General features: G+C 34.2%; 1 protein-coding gene across 1 annotated transcript in view; it reads right to left on the reverse strand.

The window, feature by feature from the left end:
- Acad11 (acyl-CoA dehydrogenase family member 11) overlaps positions 1-19,828 on the reverse strand; it is an 81,683-nt gene that overhangs the window by 41,868 nt on the left and 19,987 nt on the right. The window contains exons 6-13 of the mRNA XM_026383735.2: positions 16,201-16,342; positions 15,746-15,867; positions 13,980-14,086; positions 12,420-12,546; positions 6,577-6,654; positions 5,704-5,842; positions 1,308-1,415; positions 238-336 (exon numbers count right to left, since the gene is read on the reverse strand). Of these exons, the coding sequence (XP_026239520.2) occupies positions 238-336; positions 1,308-1,415; positions 5,704-5,842; positions 6,577-6,654; positions 12,420-12,546; positions 13,980-14,086; positions 15,746-15,867; positions 16,201-16,342 (922 nt within the window). The remainder of the gene's footprint in view (positions 1-237; positions 337-1,307; positions 1,416-5,703; positions 5,843-6,576; positions 6,655-12,419; positions 12,547-13,979; positions 14,087-15,745; positions 15,868-16,200; positions 16,343-19,828) is intronic.

Genomic DNA, 19,828 nt, shown 5'->3' on the forward strand with positions numbered 1-19,828 from the left:
CATACTACACATGAGTTCTACCACCGAGCTATACTCCCATAATAAATTTTTTTAATAACATGCACAGATTATCTTTTATAAATTACTTTTTCTCTATCTACTATTTCTAAATTTGAAAATGCTTTCAAAGGCAGAACTTAAAGAATTTTGATCATGAAATTAGTATCTGTGAGTCATAGCATTATTATAACACAAAGGACCAATCTTTTGAGTGAAAAAATTATGCGGAACACTCACCACTGCTCCACCATTTCTTGCCATTAATTATATAGCTATCTCCATCTCGCTCGATGCTACAATCAATATTTGTGGCATCACTTGAAGCTACATCAGGCTCTGTAAACAAACAAACATTGGATTTACAGGCAGGCAGATATCATTAGTTTGCAAAAGAGGCTTAGATAAGGGAATGCAAACTCTGAAGAACAGAAGCATCCTTGTGTCTTTCATTTTCCATTCTTCCCCAATTCCACCCTGGTCCTCCCCTCTCCTATACATTGTAGGTACTTAATAAATATGCATTGGAAACCCTGAATGAATGAAGTATTCTATTTCTAAAGCTTGAGACTCAGATTTTTGAGAGAGGGACTGTACATATTCTGTAGCCCCCTGTTAGTGCATTGTAAACACTATATCATTCTGTGGGTGTTAAATAAATGCCTCTTACTCATTTAGGTGAAAATCAGTTTTGTTATTACAAATAGTTATAGAAAACAATAAAATCTGGCCTTTATTGAAAGTACTTAATTATAGACAACTGAAATTCAGTTTAACTCAATCATGAAACAATGTTTTGTCTTTTAAAGTTTTCTTAATTATTGTTTCCTATGTATAAACAGTATAAAAAGTATTTTTATTAACATTTTCCTAGTTTTAGTTTCTTGTATGATTATAATTTGAGTCATATGTCTATTTTTCTAGGTTTACAGGAGAATTGAGTACTTTGTATCAATATAAAATTATCACAAAGACAAATATTTCACACATAAGGACAAAAAAAATCTTAAATTAGAGAGCAATTTTAGAAATGAAAGTTAAAAGGTTATGAGACTAGATTTACTCTGTTACTAATGCTAAAGCAGGATGCCAAAAAATATCATCCAGTGTTCTCCCAAAGGTGAGGATAATTTTATTCTGCATATTAAAAACTGCAAAATTTAAAAGCAAGCTCAAAACAAACATATTCACATTTCTGGCCATTGGTAAATTTGACTGAAACACACAGCCACATTCCATGCTTCTTCAACTCACCCATAACAATTCCAGGATGACTGAGGACACAGGGGAGAGTGGAGATTTGCCTTTACCTGTCATACAGAAGGCAGAGGTAATGTCCCCTCGAAGAAGAGGCTCCAGCCACTGCTGCTTCTGTTCCTCACTTCCATAAAGGTGCAGTACCTCCATGTTCCCTGTGTCTACAAATAGGAATAAAAAGCATTTGTTTTATGTTTAAAATTTTACTAGTATGAAATTCACAACTTTATGTAGAAAATATAGGCATGCACCTTTTAAAAGCTAATATTTTCTTAAAAAAACATTTGGAAACACACAATAAGTACAATTTGCAATGATGGCATGCCACTGTTGTAAGTATGTGGCATTCAGTGCATATTTATTTAATTTCTTCTGAATCAGACTCTTGCCCAGTTCATCCCAGCAACACATGGCTCCAATAAAGTCTAAATCAAGTAAGACTGAAGAAAACAATTCACTGGAATAGATGGTGCCTGCTACAATTGCAAATCATGTATGCCCTGCAGGGAGTAAATGCAATGTTTCAAGAGAACAATTAACATTACATGTCTGACTGAGGTCCCATTTCTTAAGTCTTCATACTATTCTTCAAACATGCCCTGGGCTTTCTATCTTCCACATGTTTGCTTGGACAAGCTCTTTTCTCTGAAAGTCTATCAGTCATCCGTAAATAAATTTCTGCTTATGATCTCTTTTCTCTGCGAGAACCTCCAATTACCCATTCGAAACATCTCTTTCCTCTGAACTCATAGCAATTATTTTTATCTCTAACATCGCTCTACAGAAAAGTACTAAGTCTTCTCTCAAGCATGTGAAAGACAGAATCCCTGCCCTGGTTAAAAAGCAGCAGCAGATAACTTTCCCAACTCTTGTATGATAGTATTTGGTACATGATACACTGTGGTATCTCCCTCAGGCAAAAAAGCAATGCTTCATGTTTTCCATGAATAGAATGCTCTAAGACACCTTTATGGATTTTCACTCCGATCAGATTTCTAAACATACTATGTAAGACATCTCCCTTTTGTGCAAATTACTCAAGATTTTGAAGAACAATTTTTAAGTATCAAGTCTTAGAACAACTTTAAGGATAATTACTTCATTGCCTATGAAAACTAAGTTAAATCTAAGTTAAGTCCTTCTAGATATGTTTGTATTCTGTTCACATATTCTTCATGTAACCAAGACGCACAAAATTCCTAGTAGATTAATTGAAGCTTCACATTAAATGAGAGAGAAAATTAGTCTTGAGTTACATTAGATGAAACTCATTGTTTGCATTCTTTACTTGTTTTAAATTCAGTGTTACTTATTATAATTTAACTAAGATAAATATTGACTAAATATTCCAAAATTATCAGTTATTCTGAGAAGCTGGCAAAATTATCATTTATAAATTGGGAAAGTAAGCTCCATTATTTCTACAAAAAAATGTTTTCCCATTAAAAAATCATCCCAACAGCCCCCAAATCCAGCAGTAGATTTGGGATTAAAACTGCTATTATACAATATACAATATTGTATGATTTATTTAAGGGTAAATATACAAATTGGAAAAACACATGTTATAATCATGGTATCTGGGAAATGATTTAGGTAACTTGGATAGAAACTGATCTTTTGTAGTTAAGAAAGTTCATAACTTTAACAGCATCACTTACATTCCCTTCTTCATCTGCTTTGGAAATGCTCTAAAACACAATGTTCAAGGCTTTCATGAAGATATCTCTACCACAAAAGAAAACACCTAGTTTTCTTTTCTTTTTTTTTTTTATTGGTCGTTCATAACATTACATAGTTCTTAATACATCATATTACACGGTTTGATTCTACTTCCAGTTTTATATATCTTACTTGCTGAGTTGCTAATCATTCCTTGATCAAATAACATATATTTTCCTGCCCAATTTGAAAATTTCAACAGTTTTCTGATATCATTTAAATAATACAAGTGATAGACTTATGAAATTTTAATATGAGGAAAAATCCATGACCTAGATCTAGTAACAAGTGAGCTCGCAGGTCAAATGGAAAATAATGGGAGAGCTGCATCTGCAAGAATGTCTCCTAGAGACTTATTTGTCATATTATGGCCATTTGTGTATCATGGAATCAGTCTGATGAAATATGGCTAGCATGCCTTAAAAAATAAAACAGAATACATTAGATTAGATTTAGTGGGAAATATCTGAATGCACTACATGTAGTAATCGAAAGTACTGTTTTATGAAACTTTTGTTTCTTGTAACATGTAGGAATATTTATCCATCCTCCATCCATCTACCCATGCAAATGCTACATATTTGGTCACAATATAATGTATATTTCTTACCATGAATAGCAATAAAAACGTTTCAAGTTAGAAGATCACTAATTAATTTCCCTTTCTACAAACTCATGCTACCTATTGTAGTATATTGTAATAGCTTTATTCAATTGGTATAACTCTTCAGAAACTTTGCAGAAAGATTCCTTTTCATTTACAATGTATCATTATTAGATTACAATGCAGTAGAGTGATTTTTGGATCAGTATTTTGAAAAGGGAAATCATCTCAGGGCCAAGCTCTGTCATCATCAGACGTCTATGAACTGTCTTAGTAATGCCAAAAAAAAAAAAAAAAAAAAAAAAAAAAAGAGAGAGAGAGAGAGATAAAGTCTGGAATGAAGCCACTTTGCTAAATCCAGGATATGTTTTCTCCCAGAATTCAAATATAGTTGCATATATCTCTTTTTTTTTTTTGGCAGCTTAATACTGCTGTAACTCTTGGGGAAAGCCTTAGCCACAAGGCCATACAATGAGCATGAAACTTGTGTGGGGATACTATCATCCTATTACAAATCAAGTGAAAGTCCTTGACTAATAGCATCAGAATAACCAGAGTAACTGGGGACAGGAGAAGGGGGAGACGTTCCATTCCTACTTTAGATATACTAAATTAGAATCTGTAGAGATGGAGCTTGGGAATATGAATTTCCCCAAAGCTTCTTAAGCAGTTCTACAAATTCAGGTCTGAAAATACCTCCAACAGACTACATTCTAGGTTTACCTCTCCTTCCTTCATTTGATTTTTCACAAATATCCTCAGAGGCATCCTTGACTCCTCCATTAACAACCCATATCTAATCAGGAAATCCTCTTGGTTCCCTCTTCAAAATATCCTTAGAATCTTTCCACTCACCACTCCCTCCACAACTACCCTCGTCATCATCTCTCACCAGGATTACTGAAGTAGACTTCCTGCTTCCCACCTTCCCTCAGTTCTCACATAGCAGCCAAAGTGATTCTTCTAGATCTGAAGTTAATCTTATCATTGCTTTGCTCCAAATTCCCAAAAGTTCCTCTTCTTTCTGAAGGTATAACCCCTTACCTGCCCAATAAGGCCCAACACATGAGGCCCTTTCCTTTCTGAACCCTTCTCCTGCTATTCTTCCTCTATGTTAGAGTCTGTAAACAAGTCAGGATGGTGCCTGGCATTTTGCCAGGGGGAGTGTTTTATGAAGTAACGCCAGCGAACCATTAAGTGTGGAGATTCCTTATTGGTTGATTGCTGTATCTAGTTTATGTTAATTAAGATAAGCTGTGTGGAATGTATAAATACCGCTCCTGTCCTACAATAAAGGGCTCCTACTCCTGCTGTATCAATCTACACAAGTTGCTCGTCACCCCCGGTTATTTTGCTGCAGCCGGACCTCGGCACCTCTAGCCACATTGGCCTCCTTAGTTATATCTGGAATACACCAATAACACTTTTGCTTTTGGGTCTTTGAATTTTCTGTTCCTTCTGCTATGAAAACTTCCCTTCCCCACCAAGTATCAGTAGAGCTGATAAGTCACTCAATCACCTTCTACCTCTTTATTAAATGTCATTTTCTCATAATTGTAACCTACCCCTATCCTGCTATTTATTTTTGCTACAAAGTACTTTTCATCCTCAGATTTACTGCTTAATTTACTTATTTCTTATCATTATTATTTATTTTTGTTTCCCTCTATTAGAATTAGACCCTTAAAGGCAAGGTTCACTATTTTATTCCCTATCATAAAGACTTGTGGTTGGCACATAGTAGATAATCAATAATTGGCAAATGAATGGAGAGATAGGGAGGCTAACCAAAAGATTTGGAATTCTATTCAATCTCATGAGCCGTAGAAATACCAAATCTCCAATTAGGAAATCAGGATCCTCATATAACCAATCCCTTTTGTAGCTACTTTTCTTCACCAATTCCCTTACTGTAATGATGTTTAACAAAAGAGTAGTTCAATGAGAACCTCAAGACATCAAGTCCATTTTTATATTTAAATCAAAGCATATGAAAAATAAAAGTTATATAGAGAAATTTATAAATCAGTGACTATGTAGAAAAACTTTATCCATGAAGGGTAGAAATTTTAAATAATACTCAAAAGTATCCGAGAAAATTCTGTTTTGAATTAATTAGTAACCTGGTGCTTGGCAGTTAAAGACATCTGGAGCAAAAAAGCATTTTCCTGTTTCTTCAGCTATCAAGGCATAGTCCACCTGGCTCAGACCGCTCACAGCTGGCAAAAACAAGTTCCAGAGTCCCTGTGCTTTGGCCATTTCCTGTCAAGGTGAAGAAAAAGCCAAAGTGAACAGAATTCATTAGGACCTAAATGATCTTATTTTAAAAAGATATTGGTGTTTATGCTTTCTGAATTAAAAATATGAAGTTTTTTTTTATAAAACCAAGCAGTTATTAATTCCTTATAAATCAAGAGTTTCTTAACTATTCAAGAAATGTCTTTTCTTCCAGTTTTCCTTAGATTTGGCAAAACAAAAACAAAAACACTAAATTTGCTTACTTTAGAGCTTATTAAATCTCCCATACTTGAGCATAATTATGCCAAATACACTATTTTACGTGTTTGAATTTCTTACACATGTTGCGAGTAAGACTTGAAAATGAGAAAGGTGGATTAAGCCCAGGTGGGACAATGCCCTATTTTATTATTTTCCTTTCAGTTCTGGGGATTGAACCCAGAGTTTTACTCATGCTGAGCAAACTCTCTACAATGAAGCTACACCCTACACTCTAAGCTCCCAAGTGCCTGCTTTGACTTTGATCTTAGTTTAGTGATAGGTGATCATGAAGTTTTAATCTCATTTTTATTTGAATAGCTAAAATCACATACCATATATAGAACAATATATAGCCCAATTTATTGTTTATAGATTCTGCTTTTGAGCTTTCTTCTAAAAATTACTGATGATTATCTTCTAAGTACATAACAACAAAAACTAAGATCTCTAAAAACACTTGCATTTTCTAATATTAAAGATTCTCTCATTTTTCTTACCTTGAGTTTATCAATCACTAAAGGTTGTTTCCACTTCTCTATGGAATTTTCATTTTGAACATAGTATTCAAATACCTCCTTAAGGTAATAAAAAAAATTGGCTTAAGTTAACCAAAGTAGATAATGTTACAAGTGGATAATATCAAAAGTAAACATTTTTGAGTGAAGAAACTTTTTCAGCTTCTATTAAATCAGTAATATTTTTAAAACCAGAAACAGAATAACAAAAATTCTAAAGGTTTGCTGCTCACAAAATTATTCTGCCTCAATATTAGATAGTAAAAATCTAATAACCAAGATTTGAGTGTTTCATTTCCAGCAATATGCTAGATGGGCATAGAAATCCCTCAACTAAAAAGGTTAGGTAAAATATTAAAAACAATTTTGAAATACATTTAGTAATGCAAGGCTGTGCTGGAAGGAAAATAAGAAATCCCTTTGGGCCAAAAAAAAACAGGCCTGATTTTTAAGATGTGAGAGAGTTCTAGAGCCAAGTTTGTCTGGGCCAGAGAGGCTGATCTATGCTTGCTTAGGCCATGGGTGTTAATGGGCCACATAGGCAGGTGTCCAGACAAAAAGCAAGAGGGAGGATCTGAGATCACCTCTTTCTCCACCAAAGCCAGGGTTCTTGATGGATAAAACTTAAAAAAACAAACATTAAAGAATACATTAAAAAAACCACACAATACACACCCCTAGACTGGTGTGGTGGTACACATCTGTAATCTCAGCAACTTGGGAGGTAGAGACAGGAGGACTGCAAGTTTGAAGCCAACCTCAGCAATTTAGCAAGACCCTGTCTCAAGATAAAAAATAAATAAATAAAAAGGGGTACAGGTATAGCTCAGTGGTAGAGCACACATGGATTTAATCTTCAGTACTTAAAAAAAATAAAATCCCACCCCTCTGAGGTAGTCCATAGAAGTAGAGAATCATATGTGGGTCTTAGTTCTGAGTAGAATAGAAAAAAGAGATTCTTCTAACTTAGTCTGCCTTCAACCAAGTTTGGGATCTGAATTCAAGTCCTGTGTGGTTTTAGGGAGAAAACCTCAAACCAAAAAAAAAGTTTACAACATTCCTGGTGACAGTGTCCACGAGCACTTGGCAGAAACAAAAGTAAATCTTCTCTGAAAGAAAGGGCTTTAGAATAAAGGCCTTAAATAATTCCCTCAGATAAAATTACATTCCAAGGAACATGAGTATACCATGAAAAATTACTAATCACTCAAGCAAACAAGCCATCATAAACAAGAACTATCAAAAACAATAATTCAACAAAACAAGCTCATACTTCCCAAAGACTACAGATACAGATAGAGTAACAGTGAGGACATGATAAAAAATATTTGTATGCAATAGATTTCAAAAGCAAAAGCATTAAAATTCTGTCAAAGAACTATCAAAATCAACAAGGCAAATTTAAAAATAATGAATGCAACTCGAGAAAAACATAACCTCAATAATTAATCTTAAGAACTCTGTGGCAGAGCTGGGTGTGTGGTGCACATCCATAATCCAAGTGGCTCAGGAGGCTGAGGCAGGAGGATTGCAAGTTCAAAGTCAGATTTAGCAAGACCCTCAGCAACTTGGCAAGACCCTGACTCAAAAAAAAAAAAAAAAAAGTGTGGGGATGTGCTCAATGGTTAGGTACTCCTGGCTCCTGGGTTCAAACCCTGGTGCAAAAAAAACCCAAAAAACAAAAAACAAAAAAACAAAAAACAAACAAACAAAAAAAAACAAAAAAACCTTCCCCAAACATAAAACCTCTGTGGCAGGGATTCTCAAACTTTGGTGTTATCAGTATCACTTGGTGAACTTGGTGAAAAAACAGGGGCACAGGCCTTAACCTACTTCAATGAGCCTGGGCTTCTGTGTTCTTTAGAGGCCTCTAGGCAATTCTGACATACAACAAAATTAGAGAACTGCTATTATATGGATGAAAAATAGACTACATACAGCTTAAAAAAAATGGAAGAAAGATCTGAAGAAATTACTCAGGATGAAGAAGAGAAATTCAAGAGAAGAAAAATATGAGTGGTTAAGGGATATAATGGATTTAGAGAGAAGTTCTAATATTATTATTATTATTATTATTATTATTATTATTATTATTATTATTTTGGTACCGGGGATTAAACTCAGGGGCGCTCGACCATTCTGCCACATCCTCAGTTCTATTTTGTATTTTATTTAGAGGCAGGCTCTCATTGAGTTGCTTAGTGCCTCACTTTTGCTGAGGCTGGCTTTGAACTTGTGATCCTCCTGCCTCAGCCTCTTGAGCAGCTGGGATTATAGGCGTGCACAATTAAGTCCAGCTCTAACATAAGTTTTACTGGAGTCTTAGATGAAAAGAATGTTTCCATCTTTTTTGTAGTTCCCCAAACTGCAAAAAATTTGGAGAAATTTTTGGAAATTTGGAAAAATTATTCCAAGAAGTTTTCAGAACTGATAAGTCAATTCTCAAATTCAGAAAATAAAATGAAGATAAAGCATAGTAAAACTACAGAACATCAGAGAAAAAGAAAATCTCTTAAAGGGAAAAAGAGATTATTGATAATTAAAAAATTAAAATTGAAAGCTGATATCCATAGTAACACATGAAGCCAAAAATCAGTGGGAAAATATCTTCAATTGCTGAGTGAAAATAACTATCGACCTATAATTCTATATAAAAAATAAAACTACCTTTCAAGAATTAGGGCAAAATAAAGGTATTACCAATAAAAAAGTCATTACCCACTCAGTATCCCCCACCCCGCAAAAAATAGGGAAAGACAAACAAGAGTTTAGCAAGCAGATTCTCCCTAACAAACTTGATTCTAGAAGAAACACTTGAGTTGCAAGAAAGAATAATAAATCAATAAAGTAACACATATGTGAGTAAATCTAAATATAAACCTAGTAAAATAAAACAGTAATAACTTCTAGTGTATGCAACTAAAAGAAGTTAAAACATAACGAAAATATTGGACTACATAAGTATTCTGCAATGTACTGCTATTATTGTATCTCTGTACCTGTTTTTATTTTTTTCCACAGATAAAATTACATTCCAAGAAACATGAGCATACCATAAAAAATTACTAATCACTCAAGCAAACAAGCCACCATAAGCAAGAATTAGCAAAAACAATAATTCAACAAAACAAGCTCATACTTCCCAGGCTAGTAGAATTAACTGGGTTAAAGGCTATAAACATTGTCAAAACTCTTTACTTTATTATCAAATTATTTCTAAAATTGTTCAGACCAAAAGACACTCATATAAGCAATGTATTGAAATGTTCTTTTCATTGAAGGATGGCTACCTTGGAGTCCTGCTTTATTTGGTGATAACTTCAACAAGGCAAAGATCTGTCCTTTCAAAGGTACAAGGATAAATAGCTGTTGTCATTTCTGTCAGGAAATCAGTTAAATTGGAAGATTTCCTGTTTAAGGTTGTTTATTTTTTCTATTCCTCATGTTGCTATAGAAATAGTCAGTGCTATTGTGTTTGGTAATAAACATATTATAATTTCCTTATCTCTGACTACCTCTCTATAATACTAAAGTTCTAAGAAATTAAATCACAGCAATACTAAAGTTCTAAAGAATTAAATTATGCCAGTGTTTACTTGCATTATTTAATACTTTATATTCTAACATCATTTAGGGAACTGAAAAATCTATTTGTGATTCAGAATTAAATAAAATACCTCATTGTCAGGGGGTTGCCCTGAACAGGAGCTATGCACACATCTTTAAGTCCTGAGTAAAGAGGTATTGGACTGGTATTGCACCCTACAATGAAAGTGGACTTTACCTCAGCTTGGATAAGAAAGGTGCAGCTCTGGAAGTGGGTGTCACCTGATGGGGTTGAATTACACCCACTTGTTTGTTGTAATTCTACCCTTCTGCCCTTTTTTGGATAGAATGTTCCATGGATTAGTCCCCTCATTAATAAAACCCGGGTTCAAGGCGTGCTTCCTCTCTTTCTTGCCTGCTTTGCCTCCTTTTGTGGGAACTGGGTCAGAGGAGTCATAGAAACCAAAGAAAGGTATTTTTCTGTCTGGGTGTCTTTAAATAGTGCCAGCCTAGTTCTTCTGGAGTGACCATGACTTAGTTGTGTGTCACAACACCTCATTACCAAAAAAAAAAAGTCCGTCTCAGTTCTTAAAGTATGAAAAATAATTTAATAAGCCAGGTGCTACAGGTGCTGTAATATACCTCTGTTGCCCCAGCTACTTGAGAGGCTAAGACAAGAGGATAGCTTGACCTCAAAGTTTGAGGCCAGCATGACAATAAAGCAAGACTCCAGCTCAAAAGGAAAAAAAAAAAACAAACAAACTGTTGGTGAAAGACAAAAGCAAAAAATATATTTTGAGCCTGGTTAATATTCTCGAAATATCAACCTTAATTTGGTACTTCTTCATCTACTAACTGAGGAATATATTAGTTCAGAATCTTAAATCTTAGCATACAAATAATTTCACAGTATATGATTTTTACTTTAAACTTAAGTCTACTAGAAAGAATCAACAGTTCCATGGTTTATGTTTTACATGCTGTTTTTAGGATTCTTTATCAATTTTAAATGGGAAGAACTGACTTTTACTATTTTCACAGATAATGGATTATGTTCTCAGTTTATTCTATTCAAAGAATATCAAAAGTTCATTGCCATAGTTTTGTGAAGCTTATTTTTTCATATCATAAAAACTTGAAAACTATGTAAAAATATAAAGTCATTGAGAGTCTTAGTAGCTAAAGGTAATGCTAAAATGTTGCTGTTTTATGACACAAACTTAATTTATAAATGTGACTGTTTTAGGTTTTGTAAAACTCAGTTATATACTACTAGATAGATTTTATATAGGATTTCTCCCCTTCCATTTTGAAAAAGCTATTTATTTTTCTCCAATTTCAAATGTGTATGTCTTACCGTCAGGGATTGGCATCATTGAGAATCATTCTACCAAATAAAACATTTTTACAGATGTTAGTACAAGTTTTTAAAAGAAGAAAAAGTGCACATTGTCAGTTATGGCTACATTCCAGATTTCAAAGATTTGTAAAGACAAAATGACTGTGGGTTTCCTTGCCACATAAAACATGGAAAACCTTCTCCTTAAAGATACAGGCTAGGGGCTGGGGATGTGGCTCAAGTGGTAACGCGCTCGCCTGGCATGTGCGGGGCGCTGGGTTCGATCCTCAGCACCACATAAAAATAAAGATGTTGTATCCACCGAAAAATAAATACTAAAAAATTCTCTCTCTCTCTTCTCTCTCTCTCTCTCATTTTAAAAAAAGATACAGGCTGCCTTTTTAAAAAACTTATACAACATTTTATTTTATTGCAGATTCTTTGCAATATTTTAACTGCTGCATGACAATAATGCCAGTGGAGTATCACTGACTCTTCAGTGCTGCAGTGTCCACTGAATGCCTATTCACATTTATAAGTGAAAGAGACAACTCACAGACTGCATTTTAGGGTGAGCAGATAGGAATGAGGGAGGCTGACAGGCACACTAGAGTCTCTATTCAATCTCTACCCGCCCCAACTAAAAGCAACAAAAGCAAAACAGAAAACCAGTACATGGAGGGCCCTGCTTTATCCACTAATCCTCAGTAAAAACCTGACTTCTTTGAAGTCCCTGGGATTACAGACATGCACTCCCATACCCTGCTTCTCCCACTGTCATATTTTAGAAGCTTGGAATTTCTTAGGTTCTGTGTAAGACAGAGGAGGGGAATCTGAGTAAGAATTGACTGCAAATAAAATAACACCATGGTTCTCCTACAAGCAGAAATAACAAAAGTATTCAATAGCCTTTTAGCACATAACATTGTTTATAAAATACCTTTTCAGCAGGAAGAATGTGTTTTTTCATGAAATGCTTCACCTCCATAAGAACTTCCTGGCCTTTCTTAGTCTGTAGGAACAACTTTCCTGTAGTATCAACCTGTGGCAACACAGTACTAAAAGTTCTTGACCAGAAAAGAAAAAAAAAAAAGTTATCAATATGTTCAAAATCAAAATTATCTATTTCTGAAGAAGATAATGTAAAGTCTGCCTTCCAGCTCCCCTGAATATCCCTCAAAGAGAGTTGCCATATTTTAATTTTTGTTGTCTTTCGTATTATGGGGTAAATATAGAATCACCTTACCTTGAACATTAAACTTTAATGCTTAAAGCAGTATTTGGGAAAACATAAGCCTAGCATGACCTCAATCAATGCTAGTTTTGAATCTTTGTTGAAGCCATCTGTCAAAGTCACTAAAAATGAGGAAACTGAACACAAATTTAATACTTATACTAAAAGAAACACAAATATGACTTCAAGGTAATTCTAAAGAAGACCTTTAAAGGTAAACACAAAGAACAACAGTTGGTTATCATGTTGTTACAGATCACAAGTATCCATCTATATGATGAAATGTGGAAAACCAACTATTGTAATGCTATTCTGCAGGTACTTGTGGCTTAGGCAAAAATTTCCAGGGACAACATTATACACGTATTCAGTAACAGGAGTATAACTAGAACAGGGTGTTAGATGCCTCAAAAATCGTTCTAATGATAGAGACATGGATTTCAATACACTTATGAAGGGGAGTTGCACGGAAGATGGAAGGAGACCCTCATTGTTATACAGAATACATGTATGATGTTGTGAGGAGAAAAAGAAAAAAAAGTGTGTCATATTAGATTGGATAGAGAGAAGTGATGGGAGGGGGAGGGGGATAGGAAGAGCAGCAGAATAGAATAGACATTATGATTGCTGTATGTATATAGGGGACTGTATGACCAATGTGATTCTGCAATCTGTACAATCAGAAAAATGAGAAATTATACCCCAATTCATTCAAATGTATGAATTGCCAAGATCATTGTAATGTCATGTGTAGCTAATAAAAAAATACACTTATGAAGTGTATGAATAAAATACTGTGGGAGAAAGTAATAGTTCTATAGTAATAAATAAGCTTATATACTACATAATTTTAAAGAGTTATATTTAAAATATTAGAAGGAACTATTAGTCAAATATTAGAAGGAAACATTTGAGTTGTACCTATATCTTTAAAAGGTTATATATTTAAACTGATAAAAATATGGTAATTTTTTCTAATCATAAATATGGGAATTTTCTTTTCATTTTGGGTCAATTTATTTTTATGCATATAAGATATTTTACCAAAATACTATCATAACTAGCAACAGAAATCCTGGTACCATCAACAAAAATAATGCCTATCTCATTATGTTCATAACCTTCACATACCTAATTATTTCTTAGTGAATGAATAACCTTCACATACCTAATTATATATTTTCCTCCCTACTCTCTGTGAACTTATTCCAAACAGACCTAATTAAGGCTCTAATTTGAATTACTGAAGGACTCTGTTTTCCTTACCTTTTTGAGAGTTGTAATCCAGTTTCTGCCAGAGGTTGCACAATATTGGCAAACCGAAAGCTATCCTCAGATGAATTATTTCCCAAAAGATATCTACTATATACTCCCTATAAATAAATTAACATAGGGCAATTAAAATTTATTGAAAACTGTCCTTCAGCCATCCAATCAGTCTTTCCAAAGTTTCTCAGCTATGTGGGGAATTAAATTCAAAATACAAAGATGTAAATTAGTCTACCAATGCCATAAATTCACATGTAGGAGTAATAATTATACCCCACTAAATTAAAAGGTCATACTGGTATCATGTAGTTAAAACACTCTCATCCAGGGGAAATTGTAACTGATAATCAAAACAAACTTGAAAAGGATCCTAGCAATTACCAAAGACATCAAACCTGCAATTAACATCTCTAACAATCACTGCCTTCTCTTCACAGTGAGGGTAAATCTAAAGAAATCAAAATCTGTAAAGGCAAAGAGAAGGCAATGAGATGACCTCTAATATTTAATCTCATTTGTGGACCCTTAATTTAGTAATTTACTATTTACTATTACAGTAATTTACTATTACAGCTTCCTTTGAACTGTGTTAGTTGAATATTAATCAGTTTTTAAAAATAATTCTCCATTTCTGTACTTCCAATATAATAAACACCCCTTCCCATCCCTCTAAATACAAGTGATTGGATTTTATTACTATTTTCTTTATGTAATTCTTTATGCAATAAACAATGTAAAGATTTTCCTATCTTTCCAATTTTACATTTCCAGTTAGAATGGAATGTTTGTGATCACTTCTAAGGCTATTACTATGTAGTTTACAATGAATATTTTAATTTCAATTATAACTCATGTCAAATTTTTATTTGAAATGAAAATCATTTTAAATTTAAAGTCTATTTGGTATCTGATTTATAGAAACTGACAGATACTGAACACATTTCAAGAAATCCATTCATTCAACATCATCAGCTATTAGAATATAGGATGAGATGTAATATACTATTTCCTGGAGGAGATTTCAGTTGTTCATGGATAGCATAAATTCTGAGGACAAAGAAAATTAAATGTAATTTTCTTTATTCCTTCTTTTCTCATTAAAAAGTTTCTGAAATCTCTTATTTACTGTTCTTTTTCTAAATCCTACTTTTGATGAAGCATCTCAATTTCTTAAAACCCTTAAAATTCAAGGTAGCTGGAAACTGTATAAGAAAAAAGAAGGCATTTGTTTATATTAAAATTGGAGAAAACCTGAATTTATGCTCAATATCCTCTCAAAATTTATTACATTAAATATGACTGTTAGAAAATGCAAAATTTTAGTCATTTATTCACTCAAAAATGTAATAAGCAGCTACCATATATAAGGTACTGGGATTCTTCCCTTATCATCAGTTCTGGTTAGCTAATGACTTTTTAGTCTGAAGCAGGGAGCCTCAAAAGAGTGTAGCTTGTTTTCACATTGGATATTCAGGAAATGGCCAGTTTCTACCTGCTTTTTGCTGTCATTATGTCTTTCTCTCTCTCACCCTCCTTCTCCTACATTTATTATATAAAAAAGTGGCAAAACATTTTTCTACTCAAAATTTCCCTTACTAAAGGTCCTATTCTGTAGATTTACATTTTCTCCATAACTGATAGCTGATCTTTAAGAAAAGCAAAATAGTCTAAGGATTAAAAAATAACAAATCCTGAAGATCAAAAAATACTGTTAACAGTACATTAGTAAATAATGATTAAACATATTCAAAACAAATAATTACCTGTGCTATTCCAGCCAGTTTAAAATATGAAAATGCAAGAAAGAAATTCCAGTTAGGAAGAATAGGATTAATTCCCCTGTAGCGGCAATATATTGAAACCAGTTCTTCCATTGATGGTATTCCTGTACAAATAGTACACAATATAAACTTAAATAAAAAGAGAGGGTGAATATTTCAAAATGTTACAATATGATATATACATGTAAAATAATATAATAACCATTAATCCATACATCAAAACATGCTCTAAATATTGATTCTCAAAAGAACATTATATACAAAGGACTATATTTTATCATAAACTACTAACATGAAATACAATATAAAAATTGATAACTAAAATTAATGAGAAACATTTGGAAGAAACAAAAACTAAAATTACAATATAATTAGTTATGATAATAATAAAGATAATTCTATGTTAATAGCAACTTAGACAACATTATGTTTTGTACCTATGCTTTCTTGAATTTGAGAACTTTGATGCAGCATTGGAATGGTCCTTGGCCAAAAGTAGAACAGAGAAAGATAAGCTAAATCTGACAGAGGATGACCAGTGGTCGAAAGTTCCCAATCCAAAACTGCTATAACTCGAGTCTGTAATTTAAAAATTTAAAAAAGGTCTTTTAACGTATTAAAACTCAAAACAATGAAAATAAGAAAATAGATGAATATACTTAAAATCATGTTTTCCATCAAAAGCCAATATAGAGCCATAGTTTGCCAGTTTTTACCCCCAGTGGCACATCTATCCCATTTATGAAGTAATGAAATGAATTAGCCTTCATTAGGTAGAGCCAAGTCCTCTGGTTTCAGTACTGGCTTCAGTCCTTCTGCATTTTACTTTACTTATTTTACTAATAAGCAACACAAAAGCAAATGAAACTTCTCAACCAGGAGTAGTTGTGATAAAGAAGAAATTCCAATAGTTAATTGTATTTCAAGAATTCATGTATAATTAAGCATTTGCTCTGGTGATTAAATCTAGCTACATAACAAATCTTACACCAGTATGGCAATAATACTTTTTACAGAGGATCATTTCATGTTGTAGATATAAAACTACAATTTCTATAAAAGATGCTTTTTATGAATACAAAATCTATTATTATAAACAACATAATAAAAAGATCATTATGTAATTTGGAGCCTATAAAACAGAAAGTTTTTTTATTCTATTATGTAACATGTATGAAGGGAAAATGTCTTTTAAGAACACAGAACAATGTAAATACAAGGGGAAAAGCAACTTATAGATTATAATATGTGTAATATGATTCTATTTTTGTTTAAAGAAAAAAGTTACAATGAATACTCTAAGTTGAAATGATATGCACCAACTGATTGCAAGGGAATGAGGCAGGAGGGAAGAGGTACAGGGAGGCATAGCAATGTCTGGGCAATGTGAGCTACTAGGCTTCACGGCTCTGTATAACAGTGCATGCTTGCACCCTCTCACTTCTCAGTGGCTCTGGGGGAAACTGTGGGCTTTGCATCAGATCTATTTTCAAATCCTAGTTCTATCATTCACTAACTGGTCAAGTTAACCTTTCAGACCTCAGTTTTCTCTCAGCTATAAAATCTACCTCTTACATGAGGTTAGTATAAAGAGGCTCTAGATAAGGGCAGGTAGCATATCGGTTCTATTTCCCAGTTCCTAACAAAGTACATATGTACCTGGCACTCAGTAGGTGGGCTACATGTATTTATTCAATGAATAAGTACAGAGTCTGACATATGGCAGGCAATCAAAAATTTGTAGTTATTACTACAGGAAACATTGATTATTCCCTTCTCCATGACTACTAGATTTTATAATATTTTTTTATTGTTGTGATTATATTGTATTATAAGAGGATCATTTCATGTTACTATTCTATCTAGTAATTTATAAGTAATTTTAACTGTATTAAAATGATTTGGATTCCAGAGAGATTAACTAAAGCGATTTCCGCAGACCAAAAAGAAGATGACTTGGCTCAAATCCATAACAGCTGATATCCTTACATCTGCGACAGTGATTCTCCCACACCTGGACGCTAATGAATAATGAACACCATTAAGGCCTATTTCAAATGTAAGAAACCTTGGGGCTTACTTGTGGGAATACCTTCAGACTCATATGCAAGTTATAGGAGGAAGGATGGGATATCATAAGAAGAGTCAAGCCCAGGTGGTAACCAGGATGCCTTTTTCAATATCTATTTTATCATTGCCTTTTCCCACATCATGAAGTTTTATTTTATTTTTTGAGCTCATACGGACCTAGGTTAATGTTTTTCTGATCAGTTCTATTTTTAAACATTTCAATGGAGATTTCACCTGTGAAAAGCTACAAGGCCTTTACTATTATGTTATGTGTTGTATGTATTGTGTTATATGTGCACACTTCTGTTTTGTGTTGTATGAATGTATGTGCGTATGTCCATATATCATATATGAGGAGCGCTCATGAAAAAATGGATCCAAATTTTTTTATTCATGTGATTTAAATGGTTTAATTTAAATTGGGTAAACAGCTGTTGAGGATTGTTTTAATATGTGAACAAAAAAGGAGGTTAACAGATCTGTTTGTTTACTTTTACCTTTCCTTTTCATTATATTTAATAATTCTGTTCAGGATAATGTAAATTGTTTAGAAAATTGCTTTCTTTTAGTGCCTGCTGGAATGTTACATAATTATGTAAATTGTTTAGAAAATTGCTTTCTTTTAGTGCCTGCTAGAATGTTACATAATTTTTCTTAGCCATCATTGCCAGAATTCCTATCTTCATCCCAGTGCCGGTGAAGACAAAGATAAAACCAAACTACAGCTTCTGTGATAGCTATCACAACAAACTGTATAAACTGATGCATCAATGAATAATAACTCAGCAAGTGATGCTCAATCAAAGAGTCAATTTACTTTGGGAGGAAATGGACATATTAATAGATTCCTCTGCTTTCAACTGTTTTCAGAACTTGCCTGGACTATGTATCACTTGCATGTATTGTGAACTATCTGTTGGTGCAGCGAATTGTGGTAGTGCTGGGGTATCTTTACTCATGGTGTCATCGGTGGTACAATTTTTTCAAAAAGAGCCGTCATTTGGCTTGGTGCCATGGCATTTTGCATCCTCCTCCCTTCTGCTTGTGATGGTCTAAAATGTGGGGGGCAACAGAGGTGAGGCAAAGAACCTCACCCCCCCCCCATTGGCACCAAGGCCAAATTTGGGGGCCAACAGAGATGAGGCAAAGAACCTCACCCCCCCAATGGTGCAAATGCCTATCCACAAGTATGGCTGTACACTGGACCAGTAGCCAATGATGGGTAAGATCCAATTACAATGGTACCAACCTAAGACAGGAGGCTGACGCCTTGAGGTCAGCTCATCCGATGACAGGTAAGGACCATATGTAGTATTGGACAACGTAAGACAGGCACAGTCCCTAACCCACATGCTTGTTGTTTAAACAGAGAGCGGGAGATGTTGAGAGCCACAGTTTAGTCAGAATGATGCCTGGCATTTTGCTAGAGGGAATGGTTGAAAGGTGACCCTGCTCTGGGAATAGGGCGGCTCCGGGATTAGGGCGCCTGATACTTTGGAGTTCCCATTGAGTTCTCAGTGGGGGTTTAGTGAGAATTGTCAGGCGAGCCTGGTGGAGGGAGTGTGTTCCCGGGAAGTGTGTGTAGAGTGCCAGTGAGAGTTCGGGAATAAAGAGTTGCTGTTTGAACCTACAAGGCTTTGTGGCGGCTTGGTTATTTGGTGCCCAGCCAAACTGTGGCAAGTATGTAATAAGTTTCATTATCTCTGTACAATTTCACTACAAGCAAAACCTGCCACAGCCCAGCTGGCTGGGCAAAACAGCCGGGGGTGGGGGGAGTGACAAGCAACTTGTGAAGGTTGATACAGTGGGAGCCGCTTTATTGTAGAAGAGTAGAGGTATATATACCCTTAACTGATTATACACAGCTTGTTTCAATTAACATCATCCAGATACAGCAATCCTCATCATCTTAACAATTATACACAGCTTAACTCAGTTATCATGTAGCTATAGCAATTAGCCAATAAGGAATCTCTATCATCTTAATGGCTCGCT

Source organism: Urocitellus parryii, chromosome 2 (assembly GCF_045843805.1).
Source record: "Urocitellus parryii isolate mUroPar1 chromosome 2, mUroPar1.hap1, whole genome shotgun sequence".
Taxonomy (NCBI): domain Eukaryota; kingdom Metazoa; phylum Chordata; class Mammalia; order Rodentia; family Sciuridae; genus Urocitellus; species Urocitellus parryii.